This window comes from Myripristis murdjan, chromosome 10 (assembly GCF_902150065.1).
Source record: "Myripristis murdjan chromosome 10, fMyrMur1.1, whole genome shotgun sequence".
NCBI classification, from domain to species: domain Eukaryota; kingdom Metazoa; phylum Chordata; class Actinopteri; order Holocentriformes; family Holocentridae; genus Myripristis; species Myripristis murdjan.
The window spans coordinates 15,382,371-15,405,593 of NC_043989.1; the positions used below are offsets into that span (position 1 = coordinate 15,382,371).

The window sequence follows — 23,223 nt, forward strand, 5'->3', positions numbered from 1 at the left end:
CACACACACACACACACACACGGATTAGTAATGGTGATGGCCTAACACTGAATGACGCCCTGGACGCCTGGACTCTTATATGTTTCACTTTAGTTCACACATTTGAACAAAGGAGTGCAAAAATTAGAAAAAATATAGCTACCTAATGGCACATGTAGCAAGAAAGTCTAATATTAACAACAACAACAACAACAACAACGATAATAATGATAATAATAAATATAATTTAATTAATAAATAAAATTAATTTTAAAAAATCCAAGTCTAGGAACTTGTGTGGATTTGAATAATAAAAAGCCTTCATTAAATGTGCTACAACATTAAAAAACAGCACCTACAATACCAATTCTCTGGACTTGTATTTTTTAGGCACCACACATCATTTGACATCATAACTTTTCCTTTTCTGTTCATTGTTGTCCTCATGTTGGATACGTGTAATAACTCCGGTTCCAAAGCAAGAAATCCACCATATACAGTTGTGTCCCAGAGACAGCCCCATCTGAGTGGGAATTTCTGTGATGCTGTGATCCGACCTCACACTGTTATGTCATTACAATTACTGTGATGACATAATTAAAGTGACAATATAATAAAACACTTATTAAGGCAGAACAATATTATAAATCTTCAAAGTGACACAAGGGTGATGAGTGACAGCTACAGTTTCTATGTCATTTTTGCAGGCCAGTTTGATCACCTCGAAAACTTGGTCACACTTTATTTGGATGGTCCAGCAATGACAATGGATTTTGTATGAAGGGTCTATGATATGTCACCAGGACTGTGAACAGCAGTGCGCAGATATGCAGTGTCTGGTATTTTATATTTGGATTAAGGGTCAGAAACCGGGTCATGTTAGGGTTAGACCAAGGTCAGGGTTAAGGTGACAGTCTTTAGAAATGCAACAAATCAGTGGCAAGTTGTTGAACATCTACTTTCTCACAGGTAATTGAATATCAACACTGGACAATCCATAAATGGAAACATTGATGATGATGAGGGTGTTGCATAATGTGTGACTGAGAAGCCTGTGTTTGAAACAAGACACAAGTAGCATGCCTATATTTAGAGAGGGGTTTTTGTCACTGCGCTTAATCCAGCAACATGCTTTTAAGGACACACACACACACACACACACACACACACACACACACACACACAGAGTGACAGGTACTTGGTATATGTGAGAGAAAGGCCAGTTTATGGCGGTGAGAGTGAGAGTAAATCACTGTGTCTGATATCTTCATTTGAGACAGAGGGCTGATCACCGCTCGTCCTGCTTGTTCCACATTAACTCATTATCACACACGCTCACTCCATTAATTCTCTTGCTTTTATTAGCAGCGAGAGTGGATATATACACACACACGTACACACACGGTGGACTGATGACAGGCACTGCCTCTGCCTCATCTGACAGCTAATGGCTTCATTAGGAGCAGCGTGTTAATTGGCTGACTTTTGGGAGACGCTCGTTAATGAGGATAAATAGATTCACACCTGAGCGAGGTTCTACTCAGCCAGAGGAGTACTGTGGGAAATCTTGATGACGGTCAAATATGGACTGTAACACTTTAATACGGAATGTAAGTCAACATGGCAGACCCCTGTCCCTTCTCCTTCCTGCTAGCCTAAACACAAACAGTTGTGTTTCCTTGCCAAGCAGAGACTTATTAGCCGAGTGGTTGATTAGCACCAGGAGGCCAAAACAAAGAGCAGTATGTCAAAGCAATTAGCCCCACTGTTTACCTCTCAGCTCCCAGCCTGTCTTCAACAAGCATCTAATCCAACAGAGAGAGAGAGAGTGAGAGAGAGAAAGAGAGAGTGAGAGAGAGAGAGACAGAGCGAGGGAGGGAGGGAGAGAGAGAGAGAGGACACAGAGTTATCCCAGACAGTTGCAATGACGAGAAAAGGACAACAGCTGGTCCACGGGCCAGAGTGTGTGTTTGCGTGTGTGTGCATTCATGGGAGCAGTGCCTGTGCCTCATTCCATCTGCTTTGCTGCCTAGATCTCCATCCACTGCCGCTCTGGCCATGACAGCTCTGACAAACACACAATTCTCTTTTACACACCACTGGTTAGAGGATCACATATTCTCAGGGGAGCGGGGGGTGAACAGACAGAGCGGAAGCAGGCTAGACTGATCATTTACATAAAGCTAGGACACGGGGACGCCGTGTGCTCAACGCAACCATGTAACTTCTCATGCACTAGACAGTATTACCACCTAGTGGTGGCTGTTCCTCTTTGCGTCTCACCTCTGTGGATAGGAGACAAAGAAAAATGAATTTGCTTGGGATGCTGCACCCTAAACCAAACCTCACCCTAACCCTAACTTAACCATACCTCCACTTTCTATACTCACTTAGTCCTAATCAGAGCTGCAAGGGGGCAGAAGGCCTAACTTAACCATCTGTAAGCTACTGCCATTTTTAACCACATGCCTAACCTTAACCATCTCTAACTGAACGCCTAAATGTAACAATATAGAATAGTTAACCAATCACAACACACCCTGGCAAAATATCTGTAGGTGAAAATATATCACTTCTGAAGAGTGTCCATAAGCAACTGCTGCCTTGATTGAGAACATTTAACAATGTCCCTTTTCCCCTTTGGGTCCCCAAAACAGAATTTCATCTTTTTACCTCTCTTTACAGGGAGGACAGAGGTCAGGGCCCCCTCCGAGAAGAGCACCCTGGGATTTCTAATGGCACCTCAGCAGGGCAGATGATTTCCAGGCAGTGGCTTAAAGCTGCAGTAAGCCATTTATGATCACTAGAGGGTGTTGAGCGACCAAATTCAGTTTGCAAACACACCGTCAGTCCTGCCTCTAGGTTCAAGGTAGACTGCCTCTACAACAGAAAGTTAAGGTGTGAAAATGGAAATGAGGGATGCATGTCACTCTCACAAGGCTCCTGCTGGATTACTTGGATTATTTTCAAGTAATGACCTCAGATTCAAAAATGTGGCGAAGCTGCAGACTTTCAGTTACAAGGTAAGCTGCTTTTAATTAACTTTTTGTTTTTGTTCTCGCACAGCTGATCTGAAATTTAAATGCGTTTACCTGCAGAATTGCGGTTTCAGAGCTTTGAATGAAACTGAAGTGGCAAGGGGATCAGGAGCAGGGGCTTATTCTCGGCCAATACAGAAATTTAGAAAGCTCAAACTACGAAATTACAAAAGGGTGGCTGCAAATTGTATGATACAAAGAAGAGCTACAGTGATGACTCTTCCATTGCCAAGGGTACAAAAATATGTAGTACTGTTTCTCGTTGAAGGACAGTCTCTCTATTTAAACCACCCTGCTTTACCTGTAAACTTCTGTACGAGTCGTCTTTTCTCTGTAGCAGCCTGTTTATCCACATCAAGCGACTGATCTAAGATGTCAAAGTGATATAATTGACGGAGTGACTGATACTGTCTGGGTGCTGACGGTACTGATGACTCTGAACACAATGTCACCAAATAGCATGAATGGAGAATTCAATGGTAGGGCCTTTTAAAAATGGCATAACCCTGAGTGCAGGTTCTGTGATCTCCTGTTCATTTGCTCGTTTAACCTAAGTACATACAGCGAAATACTCTGAAAAAAAGAGACACAAGCTTTAGTCTTGTCACACCTTGAGTACTGCCCTGCCATTTGGTCATCTGCTTCAAAGAAGGACATGCAACAATTGCAAATAGCTCAAAATAAGGCTGCAATATTAGCTCTCCAGTGCTCCAAGCGCACATATGTTACAGAAATGCACAGAAATCTCTCATGGCTTCCTGTTGGGAATAGAATACATTCTTGTATTCTCACTTTTTTTCCGAAATGTTTTAATTGACAGGAGACCACAGCATTTCTATGACCAAGTTGAATATTAACAAGATATACATAACCACATGACTAGACAAGCCAGTTCAGGTTATATTGAACCACCTAAACCAAGAACAGAACTACTTAAATCTACTGTTATCTATTGAGCTATAACAGGATGGAACTCATTGCCTAATTATATAAAGAATACTAGTACAAAATTTAATTTCAAGAAAAAGTTAAAACAACACTTAATGCAAATAAGCCTGTACTAATCCCCAGAGGTACAAAAAATTCGTGATTTTGGTTTATTTCAAATTGATTCTATCTTTATTTACTTGTAGTATCTTTTTCCCTATTTTTATTTAATTATTTAGAAGACTGGTGATTGCATAATTGTTAAATGAATGTTTATGTAATGTTTTTACTTTTTGTGTCGGATCCCAGGAAGACTAGCTTTTGTCTTGTCTTGAAAAGCTAATGGGGATCCTAATAAACAATAAACCTTTGCCTTAAGGTGGGCTTCATTATGGTATTTCACCTACTGTTTGTCCTATTTTACACACATGCATTATGCATATGAATATATTGTATGTCTGCAGTGTAGATCTATGTGTAAAATGTAAATTTCCTGTCTGTGAAACACATTTCCATATCTTAAACCATAGATAAATTGATTTTGTGGGCCTTCATTGTGTAAGTGTGTGGACTTTCTTTCTTTTTCTTGACTGATAAGATGTACAGTTCATCTCAGGTGAGGACTGTGTAATGTAAGTCATGTCACTGTTGGGCTTACAGCTTCATACAGAGATTACACTGACGCTAAGCTCCTACCGGTCTCTCCTTTGATGGTTGGGACTTGTGCGCCAGGTTAGACGGAGTCAGTCCAATCCAGTCGTTTTAGGTTATTTGAGCTGGAGCAGCAGAGGCATCCGGCCTGCAGACACAGAGTATCACCCATCTTTTCCTCATCTGGACGCCAGTTCACCACAATCTTCTGCTATAGTAATTTCCTTCAGCCTGACTACAACAAACCAGCTCAGGCCACAGCAGCTGCATGTCAATAATGATCTTTAATGTCAATATATACAGAGCTTGAAAGAAAAATAGAATCTTAAAAATTAAATGAAATAAATACAATATGGTACAATTTCCACAATGTCTTTTTGAAGAGATATCCATGGAAATGATCTGTTTTTTTTTTTTCTTCCATTTTTTCATTTTATTTATTTATTTATTTTTTAATAATTCAGCTTCTCTGGTTTGACGGGGTACGTCCCGTCCCCCCCAGGGAAATCCTTACAGCTCCCCCACATGCTCTTCATCTTCATTATCTTTATTATAGTTTTAGCAAACGAGCATTTTTGTCATTAACACATTCTTTCAACTTTGACCTCGAGAGTCTCTTTCTCCATATGCAGCATGTTTTTACCTCTTCTGATACATTTGTTAGCATCACAAAGTAAAGGAATCAGACTGCAAATCGTAAGGATAGAGAAATACAGGTCTGTCCACACATGCATTTATGCTAAGCGAAAGTGTTAGCGGATGATTTCAACCTGGGAGTCTCTTCACAGTCTGCCACAAACAGAATCACATCTTTTTGTGTATGTGCATGAGTCTGAGAGCTGCTTTTTGTAAGCAAACAGCCAGACAGTCTCCCCCAATCAATATCATCTCACCAATACTCTCACACATAAACCAGTATATGACTTTGAGGAAAAAGAAAGTTAAAGAGAGCGAAAAAGCAAAGACGGAAGAGAAGAAAGAGAACCGAGGAGAAAAGAAGGATGGCAAAGTGAAGATGAAGAGCAGTGGGGGGGCACAGTTTACCGAAGCAGCTTTGAATCAGCCAATCACAGTGAAGGAGAACATCAGCTGGTGCATTTCTTCCCCACATAAAAAGGAAGAAAGAACGAAAGGCGAGGAGGGCAAGTGCATATGAAAGCAGTGGAAATAAATACAAGTCTGTCTCCCCAGCAGTAACAGATATGTGAGCTTCCCTCTTCCTCTTCAGCTGACGTCCTCACCATGCAACCTTGTCCAGTGTGTTATGTATGTATGTATGCATGTATGTATGTATGCTGGGTGTCAAATAAATAGATTAAAAGGGAGACAGTAAGGTCGACTGGCCAGGGTTTTAGGCTGTGTGTGTGTCTGTATGAGAGTGCAAGTGTGAGGTCAGAGTTAGGGAAAGAGCTGTGTGTGTGTGTGTGCATGTGTGTGTGTGTCTGTGTGTTTGCATGTGTGTCTACATGTCCGTTGAGGTGAGTTTCTTCATGCTGCGCCTCTGGGCTAGACTGGACGCTGCCACAGGCTCCAACACCGGCTGACTCGTCTTCTGGCTCAGCGCTGAATAGGTGGCAGCCATGGCTCCCTGTAAAAATGACACAACGATAATCACACAGAGGATCAGAGAGATCTCTTAAGTTTATTATTACATTTCAAGATCCAACCTGGTGGTTTTCAAAGTGGGTTACAGGGAAACCCGCAACAGGACTTGAGGAGCTTCCAGGGAGTCCTCAGCATAATGAGGAATAGTTCATTTTCATTATCATTTTCTTCACTAGAATTTATTCTGATGCAACAACATGTATGAGTGATTATTTTAACACTGTTTCAATCTCACCATTTTGAATCTGTTTGTCAATGTCAAAGTATGACATCCAAACGATTTAATACAAATATCTTTTAATATCAGGGTTGATAGGACAAATTCACATCAAATGGGGTCCATGGGTTACAGATAGTCAACTTGAGGATCTGAAACATGAAGACGTTTGAAAACCTCTGCTCTAGCAAACACTGGAAACCAGAGCAACTTAACAATAAGGGCAATGGTCGAAAATGTAAATGTAAAAGAACACGCACTGCAAAAATCAGGCCGACTGAGAACGCGGACAATTTTGAGATGTTCAGTTACTACTTGATGAAACGTTAGAATGGATGAGATTCATAATTTAAATCACTCTAGCTCACTGCTAGTTTCAGCAACTTAGAAACCACTTGGTGGATTTTCACGAACCTAAATGCCTTGAATTTACTGAGAATGGTGCAAAATACAAAGAACCCCCTACTTTTCTTGAGTTAGTCCAAAAAAGGAAAATTGTGGCAGCTGTCCATTCTTGAAAGCTGCTGTCTTCCGTACATTGGGAGATATTTCATGCTTTGATTTTACCATTTTTGAGAAGCATCTCTATCCCTACAAAGACCAGTTTGTTGCGCTTGCACGATACAAAGTTTACCAGTGGAGCTTTGTTGCTAAAAACTGTTGCTGACCAGCTGCATCCTCTGCATGGCTACACTACCCTTTTACAAATGGCCACTTCCAATTGGATAAGCATGCACTGCCTCAAGTTGGATCCCAGAAAATGACAGTGACCTCATTTAGTACACGCACCTTTCAGATGAGGTGGAACAGGATGTTTGTGGCATGAAGAATCTGCAGGAAATTTGTGATGCCATAGAGCCAACATGGCACAAGATCCATGTGAAAGGTTTCTAGCACCTTGGTGAATCCATACCTCAAATAATTCAGGCTGTTCTGGAGGCTACAGGGAGTCCTGTCCAGCACTGGTTTTGTGTACCTGATACAGCATGTCTTAGCACAGTTTAGTCTATAAAGTAAATAATGAACCTCTAATCTTAAAGGCTAAAGTGTGAGTGAGTACCAATGTACAGCTATCATCACACAAATGAACATACACTAGGAAAGATAGATGAGGTGTGATGTGAAGATTTTTGGAGGTACATCTTCTCCGCTGTAACTGGTGGTACCGACAGATAGGTAACAGGGATGTAAAAGTAAAGATTATGATGGCATGAACCAACCAAGTTCAGACTCACATTGAATGTCACGCAGCTGCAGGCATAGCAAGGGTATGACATCATGTATAAGAGACGTGGCCCTCTTTTCTGGCACAGAAACACTGTAGTTTTTCATGCTCAGAGATGCTGACTGGAGTGTCCTTGGCCATAAGGCCACCATGTGTGAGACAATGTATTCCTATTGCAGTATTCCTGTCTGTATCACTACACTTGAAGTTTAAAAGAATGCTAGAAATAGCAATTTTCTGACTTGAGAAAAAAATTCAGTCGCCGTGTTATAGCGCAAACAGAATTTGTTTCTTCACATATTCTTCTGAGACACTGTGTATTATTCCCTGAAGGAGGTAGGAGCTCAGTGTCTATGTCAAAGACACATCGGACATTAATAGCCACATTTGGTGTTGAAGGGATTAAATTTATGGTATTTCAATTTTCTACTGGTGGGCCGCCTCCTGACCAGTTAAGTGGAGACTTTTGCTCTTCCTCACCTTGACTAGGTGCGGTGCATCATGGCGTGTGAGCTGGAAGTGCGGTAGCGTGTCTCTGCAGGTAATCCAGGCATGCTTGAGAACCTGCTCTGCTGTGTATCGCTGGTGAGGGTCCACATGGAGCATATGGGACAACAGGTCCTTTAACACACAAACATACACAGTTAATCAAGCATGTGAAGAAATACCACAACTTGTTTTTGTTTTTGTTTTTTTTTGTTTTTTACTTTTTTGATATAATATTTTATTTTATCGTAAGGCTATAGAGGCAGGTGTGGATGATGTTTTTATTTGATGATTAACTTAAACAATAACAAAAAAAGATACAATCTTTCTATGCTACACAGCAGCTTAAAGAAAAAATGTTCACAGCATTCAGTCGTGCACACCCTCTACTGAGGTCTGCTGCTGCTGCACTGAAGGCATTTTGGTTATGCACATCATGAGCCTGTGGTCAGCTTTGCCTATCAGGAGTAATGTATTAGCATTACAGTCCAGTCCCAGTTCGATGTGCACAGTCTAATATGGTCGAAGCAGTGAATGTAGGGTACATCTCTGCCTAATTTTGAACTGTTACATAATTTATTTGCACCTATCAAATCAAATGTAAATATTATAGCTGAATTTTATAAATTCCCATCATGAGTGGTCTGCAGAGGGGAGACAAATTAATAGAAAACACAATAAAGTTTGAAGTTTCACAATTTGTCACCAACCTAGAAATTCACTAATTTACTCATGTGATGCAATTAGAGTTTCAAGCACTTTATTCAATATGCATGAACTTTTCAAACACTGAAAATACCACCTAAGTTGTGTGTTTGGTCTGACCACAGGAGCAATATTCGCCTGTTCTTTAAAAACCTGTTTCAAAGACACACCCTGTCCCTGCAGGCCAGTGTGAAGTGACAGTGGTGTGTGAGTGTGTGTACCTTTGAGGTGTCTGATACAGTGTCCCAGTTGCCACCAGTCAGAGAGAACTTTCCGGAGCCTATCCTTAATAGAATCTCCTCTGGTGTGTCATTGGGGCCATTTGCAAACGGTGTGTACCTGTCAAGGAAGTATGAAAAATGAGGTTAGGGAGAACGATCTGACATAACATGGTATTTCATATATTCTTCTGTATGCACCAAGAGTATTACCCTGCCAGCATTGTATACAGTAGAACGCCAAGACTCCATATATCACAGGCTGCATCGTACCCTTGCCGCATTAGTACCTACAAACCCACACATACATAGATGCAAAAACAAAAGCAAACATAAACCATTAGGAATTTGTGTTAGTGATCTAGATTCAGCACAATTCTACTTTACATACTATAAAACACACTACTCTGTCTGTTTTATATTCAAGATTTACACTCTAGGTCAAATGAAAAAACAATAAAAAAAAAAAAAATCATTTTCCATAACTTTCCATGACTACAATATTGAATTTCCACAACCTATGTACACATACATTTTTTTCTTCACCAAAACTATAAAAAGTATTTGAGAGGTCTTATTAAAGTTAAACATTCTGTTTTACACTGCAAGACAGGTAGATATAATGTGAGCAAAATGTAAAATAAATATCAACTTTGGTGACTAACTACTTATGGATTTTTTTTTTTTAATTGAGTCTAACAAAATTACTTGTTAATACATGACTTATCCAAACAGTTTATTAAATTTCTTGGTTTTCCCGGTCTGGAACTGACATTTCAAAATTCCATGGCTTTCCATAAATTGTATGATCTGTGGAAACAACATATAATTTATCTCTTTCTCCATCTCCGTCCTCTTGTCACTGTATCCCACCGGGTCTCAACCTGTAACTTTTTAACTCTTCTCTCTCTCACCTCTGGTGCCACAAAGTTGGCTGTATAGCAGGGGGTGAGGAGCAGGCCGTTACCCCCCCGGAGCTGCTTCGCGAAGCCAAAATCACAGATCCTGATCGAGTCAGGATTCCCCGAGTCATCCATGTACAGGATGTTGCTGGGCTTTAGGTCTCTGTGGACCACCTGTGGAGGACAGAGTGAGGGCACGAGATGAGAAATACCATCTGGGATTGTGGCTATCGTCATGTCAAGAAGTGTGTTCTCCTGGTTTCAAAAGCTTCATTGCAGTAAAGAGATGTAGTTTTCCCAACTTATTAAACTGTACTTAAACTTTATTATTTGCCTCTGCCTGCTTGGTTACAGTGAATATTCTGATTTCTTGTATGCACGTAAATGTGGTATATAAGATTAAGTATTATGTGTATAATCTGCAACAGGCATTTTTGCAACAGGATACGTGTAGCATGTAAATATAAAGAAAGTATCAGGTTAAGTGCTAGGTTTTCAACTTTTGAAACATCAGAAATGTTGAATTTCATGCAGAAGAGCCTGACAATTTTTGACAAAAAAGAAACTAAAAGATGCATAAATTACATTACAGTACATGCATATGTTGAAATTAAGTGTGCAGCTTTGTGCACATGCTGCAGTGTTTTCTCACCCCTTGGCAGTGGAGGTAGTCAACAGTCTTGGTGATGGTGTAGAGCACAGCGCTGGCCTCTCTCTCAGAGAAGAACTTCTGCCTGAGGATCTTATCCAGCAGCTCCCCTCCCTTCATCAGCTCCGTCACCAAGTACACATACCTGCCTTCATCATACACCTATCACACACAGAGACGCACACGCACACACGCGCGCGCGCACACACACACACACACACACACACACACACACACACACACACACACACAGCCTGTCAGTACGCTGACAAACTACCTTTCAAAATGTTATCGCCTTGAAATGCTCTCACAAAACAAATACTGACATCTTTCAAGGTGATTATATTGGGATGCTGTCCGTATCGCATCAGGATTTCAATCTCTTCAGAGGGGTCCCTCTTACTTTTGTCTATAATCTGGGACACACACACACAGGAGAGACACAGAAACAGCCATTAGTGTCAAAAAATAAAGCCAGAGGTAGTTAATTATAAGGAAAACATCTAAAATATCTGAGATGTTTGACAAAGCAATGCATTGCAAGGTTTTACATATCACCAGAATATGACTTCAGTTGCCATTTGTGAGGCTGTGCTGCCCTCTGCTGGCCTGTTACCTTTATTACTCATAGGTAGCTGTGAGCAAATCTCAAACTTCACTCAATCAACCTTCCCCAGGTGCACAGTCTGAACCAACAGCTTCATAAATTCACAGAAGAAACCAGCATTCTGAGTATAGTTTTGAAGATTACTTTTATAATTAATAGAGCATGAGGGCAACAGGTAGAAACTGATGTGTTTCTAACTAGCCGAATATGACAGTGAAAAAGATCTTCAAATAGATCAATTAAACACACATCTATACATACATAGGCAATGATAAATATAAATGCCAAAGCACAAGAAATTGATATATGATATGATATGATGATATATGTGGGAAAATTTTAATAGCTGTTGTGACTTCCCCATTCAGCAACACAAAACCTTTCCCCTGCCACCATCCATAAATGCTGCTTTTCCAAACCAAACATGGAGAACCAGTCAGCACCTAATATAAAGCTCTGTTGCCTTTACTAACCATATTCAACATACAGGAGTTACTCCACTGAGAGTTAAACACATCATGAGGTTGTAAACTCCTATAGCAGTCTACCAACATTTACTAAAGAATGGACCAAAAAATGAAAAGAAGATAAAGTTGATCAATGGCAATTATACCACCTTCAAATAATGACAGTTTCACAGCCTTTAAACTGACTTCATTTCTGTCTGAAAAGGCCACAGCAACATTTTTTATTTGATCGATTTTTTTGAGAAGAGGCTGTCACACAGCCATGGCCTCATCGTGCAAACAATTTGAAGCCGCTGTCGTTTAATACCACGGCATAATGATGATTTTGCCCTGACGGAGACGTTAAATGTCAAAATGCTGGCTTACATAAGTCATGGAGGCAGCAGTTCTGTGAGTGCTCAACAAGCGCTTTTCAAGATGAAATAAAATCCTCCGCTTCCTGTCTTATGGTGCGCGGTTACCTTCACAGCATAGTCCATGGCAGAGACTCGGTGTACACAGCGTTTACAGATGGAGTAAGAGCCGACCCCGATGTCCTCCTGCAGGTCGTACAGGTCTGAGAACTGGGCTGAGCCTCCATGCATCTGGAAAGGTCAGGAAACAAACTGTCACTGACAGCAACCTTGGAGAGAGAGTGTGTGTGTGTGTGTGTATGTGTGTGTGTTGTAGCTTTGTCCTACAAGTAAGGTACATTTTGTGCTGGATGGAGCATGAGGGCTAAAAAGTGTGCATTTGTAATGTAGATCTGTGGTCCACTGCAGCGAGAGTTTAAGGATAATTGATCATTTTCAACCTATTTCCCTAGTTTATGCTCTTATGCCAATCGATTAAGACAAAAAAATCTCATAGATTAACTTCACTATAGAGCATTGTATGTTTCTGTCCGCAGGGAGCATTGCTTTCCTGTACAATTTTTTAAAAAAGCCAAACAAAACTCAAAACAATCAAACCCAAAAAGTGCTAAAAGCCCTGTCAGTTTACAAGTTGAACAACCATGTATTCTGATGCCATGCTGGTGTCACTGTTATTTGTATTCACCAAATTTCAAACTGCTGAATAGGAAAAAACACATCATACTCCATGTGGTAATAACAAGCAGGACATGCAGGAATGTTGTGGAGGCTCCAGTATCTCACTTGTTTGTGTCAGTAAATGCAGCAGGGAGCCCACCAATTTTGGTGGTCCAAAAATCAAAATTCTTATTAGTATTCAAGCTAATACAATCAAACCTCCTTACGGAAAGAGAGAACTATCTTCTGCAGTTCATTTTATGGTTGATTTCCATTTTATAAGTACAAATCATTTTGGATGTGGATGTTGTGCAACGAGAGGAAACAAATGAATGCCTTCAAGCTGAAGCAATGGAATCTGTTCATTCACTTTTTCCAATATGACGTGAATTTGGCGGACACCCCGCACCCAGCAGAGCAAACAAGGAAGTGAGCAAACTAATCAAACAGACTACTATCACTGACATATTACACGATCTGTGTACAATCACACATCACAATTTAAAGTCATGTTATTACACATTATTGCATTGCGAGTGTTCTTGTGTTGAAAGGATGTGTTCTAATTACTTTTTGCACTTTGGACTGTATTAGAGAGCAGCACTTGGTCATGATACAAAGTACAGAAACGGACAAAATTTTGATCAGAATATTATCATTGGAATTATTCTTTAATCTCCGTGTCAGTCAAGCTGGAGTCAGTTTGAAAAGTTCGAAATGTGTGTGTTGTAAGGTCGCTAATTAACCTACTGCAACTTGTGGTATAGGCAGGATGCAAAAGTAAACATCATGTGGGTGTACCTGAACTATAGGCAGTATGCTGAGCAGCGGGGAGCTCTTGTTCTCATCCAGAGAGGTTGGAGCGACGAAGCTGAAGCCTTTGAAGAGCTGGTGGGCGTTTGCACTGGGAGGGATACCTGGGGAATCTACATACATACACAAAAAAAGTAAAATATAGATACGGGCACATATAAACACCAAATTCTGGAATTGTTTTCAGTGCCAAACTGTGGTTGCCATGGCTGCTGAGGTGGCTATTGTTTCTGAGCATGCGTGTGTGTAGGTGTACATTTACCTTTAGGTGTTTTAGCAGTGAACTCGGGGTCGAAGCAGAACGTGTCATCTGGTTTACCTGCTGCAGGCTTGAACGGGGGCTGGAGCTCTCTCCTGTACAGCTTCTGTTGGGGATACAGGCACACATACACACACACACACACATACACACGCTCGCAAATGAAAACAAGCCTGCAGCAGGGTTTTTTCTTCAAACGTATGTGTATGTGTGTATGTGTTTGTGTGGGTGCGTGTATGTGTGACAAGAAGCCAAGACCCCTCCCAGATTAACCCCCTCCCATCCCTCTACAGCTCGGGCCAGCCAATAGCATCCCGCTGGCTCTTAAACACTCATGCAGGGCTATTAGTGCACACACAGTGAGAGCTGGCCCTCCGCCCAGGCACACACACACAAACACACATAAACATACTTGGCATGCCAAGACCGATGGCCAGTAGTCACTCAGCCAACCGTTTGTTAGGTGTGAATCCTCAACAGAAGCTGTGGAGTTTGATTTGTGTGTATCTGAGAAAGTGACTGTGTACGTGTGTGTGTGTGTGTGTGTGTGTGTGTGTGTGTGTGTGTGTGTGTGTACTCACATTCCAGTCAATTGTTGAAAAGAAAGCGTGCCGTTTGATCTCCTCCACGCCATCAGCCCCTGCCCCTGAAAACACAGATCGCTTAAATTAGGTTCACGATCAGAATTCCTGGCACATTCCTTTTTTTTTAATTTTTTTTTTTATTTATTTTTTTTTTTATTCTTTTCAAAGGAGCATCCGCATATTTTCTTGTGTGTCTGTGGTCTGTTTGCAGCATGTGTTTTAACTGCATGCCAGAATGCTAACAAGCTCAGACCAAGCAAGTGGTGCGACATGAGGATCAACACACTTTGTTTTCTTTTATTCTACCAAGTCCACATCCCCTTTGTACACTGCTACAGTCCAATACTACACACACACACACACACACACACACACACACACACACACACGACGCTGCAAAAAATCTCCATCTTTAGTCATTCGGTCTTCATCTTAGGTGTTAAAACTGTGTTTCTCCACAAATAAGTGGCAAAATCTGACAGTGAGGTGAGATAATCCCACTTGTTTCCAATGCTCCTGAATTTCTGCTGAGTCAAGCATCATTTTCTTGACAACATTGGGCCAGTCTGCCTTATTCTGCCTTGCTTTATCTTATTTATACTTGTTCCAAGAAAAATTCTTGAAGCAAGTATAACTGCACTGAAAACAGACTAAATGGCTTGGTGAGATGGAGAGTTTTCTGCACTGTGTCTTACCTAGTCTGTTAGCAGGGTTCCTTTTGAACAGCATTCTCAGCAAACTCTGGGCTTCAAAACTGAGGAACTGTGGCATCCCCAACTTCGCTCTGGTGAAGAGAGCAAGCAGAGAGCAGCAGATGAAGTTGGACAGCAAAAGAGGGAACTGAGAGACGGCACTGGTTTAACAGCACCTTCAAATCAGAGCTGACTTACTGGAGCTCATCTTACTTCTGTCATGCTTTGAGTGTTTTACTGCTGCAGAGCGCAGGGACTCACTTGAGAATCATGTTCATGGTCTCATTGCGATCTTTCCCTTGGAACGGTAATGTCCCCGTCAGCATTTCAAACTGCAAACACAGAATGAGGGGGAAAGAGTACACTCAACACCAAATCTCACATCTTTTTTTAACAGGAATGTGAATGTAAATTTGTGCATTTATTTCAGTACCATAAGTACTCCCAGGGACCACCAGTCTGCGCTCTGCGTGTGTCCTCTCCTGTTGACCACCTCAGGGGCCATATACTCCACCGTACCACAGAAGGAATAAGCCTTCTTGTCAGCATCCACTGACTCTTTACTCAAGCCAAAGTCTGCAAGACAGGAGCATAAAGCAGATAAAGTCACACAGATATGCAGTTAATTGAACAGTCCTGGCTCAAATGAGGAAATCCAATTAGCATATGCTGTCCTATGCAGAGCAATAATTCCTGGAGGCACTGGCAAAATGAAACATAAAACAATCAGTAATTGAAGAGGCTCAGTCTTGGGATCAGAAAGTGTGTGGCAAATGTACTGGAAGGTTAAAAAGGCAATGCAATTAGAACTGATAAGCCTTGCCTCTATAACATTACTCCTTGTGGTAAAAAGAAGTCAAACACTAGATGTGCAATACTATAATACTAAACTATGGTTTAATATCAAGCAATAACCAGGTTAAAACTACACATACCTGTTAACTTGATATGTCCAGCTTCATCGAGTAAGATGCTGAAAAAGAAGAACAGTTTTCCCCAGAGATGAGCTTTACACAGATAATATGAACAAATACACCAAGTAAATAACAACAACAAAAGATTTTTGTTGTTGTTGAAGTATGTTGAAGTATTGTATCTTAAACCCTCTAAAGCAATCGCCTTCTGCTTGTATCCAATCTGTGCACACTCAAGTTGTTTTGGTTTTTTAAACTGGTAATTATAGGAGGTGGTGGTTGGTCCCTGTTCTATGTGATATCTGTTAACCAAGTTAGTTGTTAGGCATTACAGCTAAAATCCCCCATAAAACAGAGTCAGCTGATTTTAGAAATTAGACTATTGGGAAGTTTCACCAAAGGCTAGAAACACGAGATGAAAGTCTGCAGTGTCCCTAAGTGACAGTTTGAGTTAGTAACCGAAAGCCTAACTCTGACATTGTGGAAACACCCAGGCTGATTTATGGACATGAACACATTGTCAGGCTTAGAAATAAACATTATTCCAAAATTACATTTATTTGCTTTGAGAGGATGAACGAAATGCTCTCGCAGTTTTTGTCAGCCTCCCACCTATTGTCTCTTGATGACACTCTTTGTTTTATAAATACATGAAGAGTATGCTAATTCTCTTTTAGCACGACTTTGTTTAAAGAAGTAACAGCAGCGTGATTTTGCTTTTTGCTCTTGTAAGAGCTCAAAGCAAACCATATCTTCCACATGCCATTGACTCTCATTCTATTCCTAATAGCATCAATACATCAGTGCTTGGTTGAGAGGCATAACTGCCCAATAAAAGAAGTAAACAGGAGGAGACTGAATACATACAAAATTAAGATTTAAACTGCATTTCTTGCACTAATGTCAATAAAATAAAAAGTTGTTCTATTCCTTTGAAGTTGAATTAATGTTCATGTTTAAGAGCTCAGAGTCGGGTTCATAATTCTAGTGCCAGGAAGGAGACTGCACCAACAGCAAGTATTTGTTGCTATTTTATCTAGCCTACTTTAACCCACAATAAACAACAATATGTGCTAGTTTTAGAGTTATAAAGTAAAGCTTGACACATTCACCTTCTTCTTTTCGGAAGGCTGTGCCTCTAAAGCAAGCAGTGTGAGTCAAAATTATATAACGGAAAAATGGAGGTCTATGGCATCTTTTAGATAAGACATGAGGAAAAAAAGACAGGAGGGTCACCAGTACCTCTCTAGCTGTGAGAACAGAAGCTGGTAATAAACATAAAGCAAAAGTAAAAAAATGCATGTTTTTTTAAAGGGTTAGGGCAGTGGTTTCCAAACCAGTCCTCAAGGACCCCTTGTCCTACAGGTTTTTGTTTCAGCTCTACTCTTTCACACGTGATCCATTTAAGGGCTACATGCTGATTGGTTTAAACAGATCTACCTGAACAGGGCATGCATGAAGGTGCATGGGCCTCAACTGGGTCAGGTGTGCAAGAGAAGAGCTGGAACAAAAACCCGCAGGACAAGGGTCCTTGCAGACTGGTTTGGGAACCACAGGGCTAGTGGGATGACAAGTGTGTGAAGTGAAGTTAGGGTGAGACAGGTCAGAGGTGAAAGGTAAGCAGTTGGGGGTGAGGGTTGGGGCATACTTCTCTGGCTTGAGATCTCTGTAAACTATGCCCAGGTTGTGCAGATGATCGAGGGCCAGGGCCAGCTCTGCAAGGTAGAATTTCACATCCTCCTCTGTAAACATAACCTGATGAGAACTGGACAAATTTACTCTCTGGACTCGGAAAAGGGGAGAAATACAGCAGCAAACAGTTCTTCAGTATTACGCTTCAGTAACCACAAAACAAGAGAAAACAGATTATTGTTAAAACATCAATATATCAAATAAGACAGAACGATTCAGCAAGCTGTTGATCTGACATTGCCGGCAGCTATCGGCATAGGTCTCTGACAGCCCTTTAACGGAAGATCTATCTAGAGAACAATCAGACCTTGCTTGAGTTTCTTGAAAGCATTTGAAGAGAGCTGATCTGGGCTGCTAAGTGACAGGCGATTGATCTAAGCTCTAAAAAGATTCCAAGAAAAGCACTGTGGCTTGCAGGCAGAATTCGAGTCAGAATTTGAGCAAAACGCTTAAAACAGGAGAGATATAGAACATGACAGTACTTCTGCTAGATTGCTAAAAAGAAAAAGAGACAACAACAAACTATTACTGCATATTAAATGTGCACCCGTTCCATTTGTAGTCGTCATTTCAATGACTCCTTAGCATTGGTAAAAGCATCTGTAATTATACATGTTTTAAAATCTCTAAGGGTTCAAAAAAATGCCATTAAATTTTTGACTGAGGACAAACTCTGTGCATGTTTAAACAGATCAAAAAAAAAAAAAAAGTGTAAATGTGCTTTCAAGTCAAGTGTAATGAGATGCAAGGTAGCAGGACGTCAGCTTACCTCTTTGGATAAGCGAGTGAATACATCCCCTCCCCTGAGAAAGTCCAGTATTAAATAGAGTTTCCCTTCTGTCTGAAAGGCTGGGGAGACAGGGAAAAACATAAACATGCACATACACAAACAGTTTTTGCATATGCTTTTACCATATTCTGTTATCATTTGGGACACTCAAATATTCAACTATAACGCCACAAGTCACTCACAATAACCCCAGCAAGTTTATATCCTGACTATTAGCAACCTAAATATGATACCTAGAATATGCTGACATTAGCTGGGCTATTATGATGCACACCTTATCCCATTTCCTGTTTGCCCCATTTCAGAGGCTCTGATCCCATTTTTGGATGTACATGTTCTATTTTTTTTTTTTTTTTTTTTAAATACCCTTGGTTTTATGAGAACTGTGTCCTTTGTGTTCTGTAAAGCACTTTGTGATAATCCTGTCTCTAAAAGGGGCTCTATAAATAAACTGTTGTGGACTGTGTAAGTTCTGTTTCTGTGGTAACATTAAAAATATTATGTTACCCAAAGAATGTTTCTGATTGGTATATAAAAATACACATTAACAGCTTAGGCGTTTTTGCGGTGTTTTTTATATGACAGCCCCTTTGATGTGATGTTTATTGTCGCTTTTAGCTGACCACTGTGAGGCCAAAGACCAATTTCCACGTGTCTAAAACAACATTTCTGTTCTATTCTATGCTGAACACAAACTGAATCGAGATACAAGGCTGTCTGCCTCAATGCAATGTGCACATCAATGTAACAACCGTGTGTTTTCCACTCTCATTCGCTTACCGTAGTGCAATTTCACTATGAAGGGATGATTGACTTCCACTAAAATGTCTCTCTCCATCTTAGTACGAACTCTGTCCCTGACTGGGGAGACAAGGTGGGAAAGGGACAGTGTGAGAGAGAGGAAACAGAGCATACTAGACACTTTGCCCTGTGGTGCTTGGTGTGGAGTCATGTTAAAAACAAATTGTGTTACCTTTCAAAGATGCCTTTTTCAGAACTTTCATTGCATATAACTGACCAGCATCGGGACCCATGATCTTCCTGACAAGAAACACCTGAGAGGATGAGAGAAAACTGGAATGACACACAGGCCTGTGAGAACACTGATGAGGCCGTTTAGTGCTCCACCATGTCTCCTCACCTTGCCAAAAGAGCCCTGGCCCAGGACTTTGAGTAGTTCAAACTGTGATGGATCAGCTTTCTCACAGCCCTCTTTGACATGGTGCGTGATAGGAATTTCCTTATATGCCCCATCATCCTACACACACAAACACACAATATCAGTGTGACGCAGCCGCACACAGTTGCATGCATGTCATCCTGCGCACACCCACACACACACACATGCCAAGACCTACCATATAAGCCTTAGCCCCTCATTACTTACACAGTGTGTGAAAGACTCTCCCTCCTCCATGGGCTCGTCCATGATCTGATGTCCATTGACCTGGAACCGAACCAACACAACTAGTCAGATGAATCCGACGCTGTAAACATTCTGACAAATCCTCCACATCCTCGCTGTTCAGCTGAGCAGGAATATGACTTGTCAAAAAGGACCTGTGCACCTGCTGCACGCCCACATGTATGACAGAAGACTCACACAGCAGAAACAGATGAAATCGATGAGTCACATGCAGTGACGGTGTGCGCTGGTTTCTCCAACTGCAAGCGCTGTTTGTTTTGAAACAATATGGAGTCCATACTCTAATCCTGTCCAGCTGTCCAGCTCTCATCCTGTCTTTATAAAGCCCCTCATTATTAGCATTCTAGCTTAATCCTCGGCCAGAGCAAAAACAACATGTCTGACTGGCTCTGAGAATCTAATGTGTTTGCTGGGGCTGCAGTCAGCATTCAGTCTCTTGAGGATAACTAGGCCCTGCCTCTTTCAGGGTGATGGCTTTATGCTTTACTTGATATGACCACAGAGAAACAAGCTTTGTTCTTGTCAGGGTAGCATTGGCAAGCTATTTCATGAGCCTCTGCTGTTAATTTATGTAGGCAGTAGGAGGAATGTAAGAGGCACTTCAGTATCTGCAAGGGAAGCAGATGATGCGCAGACTGTTTTGATGTTATCCTGTTCTATACGTTTCAGTTCTGCACTGTGGCTCAGCCTGCATGATGTATTCAGTCCGGCGTGTTTGTGTGTGTTGAATTCCATCAAGCCTCTGAAGTGGGGGGATGACTCATAACACTACGTAAGCCCACTGAGGGGGTGGAGCCACCAAAATACACACGCATACTTCCACAAAACATAGACCTATAACCCATTTTGCATTATTTCAGCATCACAGAGGCACGTTCACAACCCCTCCAAGCAAAGAGGTGAGCATACGGCCTTTGCAGCAAGATATAACAAAAGAAACGGGTGTCTTGGTGGATCTGTAAAGTGTAGCATCTAAGCTAGTCAATGCCTGGACTGTGCCTGTGTCATAATTCACACATAGATTTTCACTCCCACCTTTACTGTGGCTCATCACGGCTTGCATGAGAGGAGTCCAGCCTACACTTGCAGCACTGGACCAAGCTAGCCTTTTTTCAGCCATGACAAAAGATCTCTAACTAAGGCACACCAATACAATATATAAATTGGAAATCTTCTGGCTGATATTGAAAGGCTGTGATTGATTTGAAAGTCAACAGCTGACAGAAAGTGAGCACCACAGTCAGGATCACCAGCTGGTTTTTATTCAGATAGAGCTGATTATTACCTCTGCATCCCGGCAAATATGTTCACATATCAGCAGGCGAAAGCAACTTTATTATCACCAGAAATTATAAACTTTTGGAGTGACAGAATCCAATTTTTCAGTAATATTTTGACCATAACAGCCTCATGCCTTACTCAGTATTATTGTGCCTTTCAAATAAGCTGAAGTCCTTGAGCTGAGGTCACTTGGGCAAACATCGTCCATTGATTTAGGACACTATGCAATCCAACTGTCCTCAAAAAGTACAACTGATGCCGAATTTGTTTTGTTAAAAAAATGGAGCTCAGACGTGTGTTTTAGAAGCCCTTCTGTTTCACAGTCACATCATGTTGAACAGGCAGTCTTGAGGCTAGGTGTGAAAGACTGCAAAGAATCACACAGATGGAGAGGTTTAGGATGTCAGGTTGGTTTTGCTGAACAAAAAAAAGGACCTCCTCACTGGGCCCATGCAAAAAAATCCAGCTAAAGATTTAGCACACCACTTTGATAAGACATACAGAACAAAACAAAGAATGATCTAGTCTTTGAAAAGTGGCATCGATTTCATTTAGCCAGTCCTGAGTATGATATGAAATGAGTTCAGATACTGCTTTCCATTAAGATTTCCATACTGTCATTTCTGAACGAGGCTGATATGATTTTAAGCCATTAATGTGCAACAAGTTCACTTTGCTGATGCAGTGAACAGTGAGTGAGTGTCGTTGATCAGCTTCATTAGAAACAGAGGATTTTCTTTGCCCATAAAGTCCAGGCTATTCACGCTTGTAATGTTATCATCTACTTCACTTATGCTGACATACCAAAGCCTCGGCTATGTTGACGTGTGATCAAATATAACCTGGCTAACGCTAACCTCTGGGTGAACCTAACGTTACTAACGCAGGTTTTGAAGGTTTATTGCAAAAGCCTACAACACAGCAACATTCCCAGTTCTTCGTTAACTAGACAGTGGAGTCTGAGCAAAAAAAAAAAAAACTTGTCTCCCAAGTTTCAAGCAAGCAAGCTGTCAGCTAGCAAGCTAACTACTTGCTAATGCTACAGCTATAACGTTGAGCTGGTAGATGCGCAAAGCAACTTGACTAGCTAGCACAGAGGCAAACTCCTCTCAACCAATGTCGTGAATAAAAGAAGCGTACATGACGTTAGATACAGAGCCCGTTTTCTCGGCATAAATCGGAGCATCCTGCATGTACGACTATCTAACAAACAGTCCGGGTAGCACAACAAAAATAAACATCTAACCAGCTGTTAGCATTAGCTAGCATGTTAGCATGCATCATGGTGCGCTGCAGGTCGTGACGCGAATTTCAGCCGTACCGCACAGTGTGAGCAAACTCAACGGGACAACTCAAACCGGGACGAATCCACTGCGAAACAATGAAGAAATCAAAAGACCCCAAACTCACCTCCGTACTAACGCTATTTACCTCCATCTTGTGCCAGGATTCCTCTGGCTGGGAGAAAGGCATCCTAGTCCACCTAAACCCCCGCTCCACGTTGCATGTCTCCCCTATGAGGAAGTCTGGATATTCCGCTTTGATGATCAGACACAAACCGTGCGACTGTGGACCGCTATAAGGGGAGGATTGGGGGTCGGTGTGGGAATAGTTGATGTTGTTGACGGGACCATACGCTCTCCGAGCACCGCTACCCTGCCATAGATGCGAATATGGCGGCTACTGTGGTACCTGAACGTCAGTGAATGAGAGTTTATTGACGTAGCTATGACGCAACTCAGTTAAGGATTTCCCTCATCTAGAGCAAAGCAGAAAAGGGGGGAGATGACAAGCGGCATGGGGGACTTGATGCCGTGCAACGGTCCTCCATCTGGATGATACACCATCGCTTCCGGCTACTGTGGTCACTGATCCTGTCACATCCAGGAGCACTTTACTTTTTACGCAGCGGTGCATGACAGCGTCAAGCTTGTTCAATAATGAAAGGGCAAAACAGGCGCACAGTATGTTCAGGTAGGCCTACGGCTCTCTATTCGAATGACCTACGCCTCTGATCTTAAAGGTGCAAGATGAATGTTTGGAAACCAAATGTTTTAAAAGCTCGTCCATCCGTCACCCAAGTAGA

At 41.4% G+C, this 23,223-nt stretch overlaps 1 protein-coding gene across 3 annotated transcripts; it reads right to left on the reverse strand.

Annotated features, from left to right (window-relative positions):
• Positions 1–4,860: 4,860 nt before the first annotated feature.
• rps6kal (ribosomal protein S6 kinase a, like) lies at positions 4,861–23,200 on the reverse strand. 3 transcript variants are annotated; one of them, XM_030061383.1, is made up of 22 exons: positions 22,569–23,200; positions 19,818–19,877; positions 19,572–19,688; positions 19,404–19,485; positions 19,211–19,291; positions 18,410–18,489; positions 17,597–17,703; positions 15,970–16,007; positions 15,468–15,610; positions 15,296–15,366; positions 15,038–15,126; positions 14,340–14,404; positions 13,762–13,864; positions 13,488–13,612; positions 12,138–12,260; positions 10,929–11,018; positions 10,606–10,764; positions 9,966–10,127; positions 9,265–9,341; positions 9,055–9,172; positions 8,123–8,263; positions 4,861–6,183 (listed from the first exon to the last, which is right to left on the reverse strand). In XM_030061383.1, exons 1-22 carry the CDS (start codon positions 22,608–22,610, stop codon positions 6,058–6,060), a joined length of 2,199 nt encoding a protein of 732 aa, XP_029917243.1. In that variant the 5' UTR covers positions 22,611–23,200; the 3' UTR covers positions 4,861–6,057. The 3 variants fall into 3 exon arrangements, with proteins under 3 accessions (XP_029917243.1, XP_029917242.1, XP_029917244.1); XM_030061382.1 differs by having other exon boundaries at positions 22,548–23,200; XM_030061384.1 differs by lacking the exons at positions 19,211–19,291; positions 19,404–19,485; positions 19,572–19,688; positions 19,818–19,877; positions 22,569–23,200 and adding an exon at positions 21,092–21,098 and having other exon boundaries at positions 17,597–17,663; positions 18,410–18,545.
• Between the last annotated feature and the right edge of the window lie 23 nt (positions 23,201–23,223).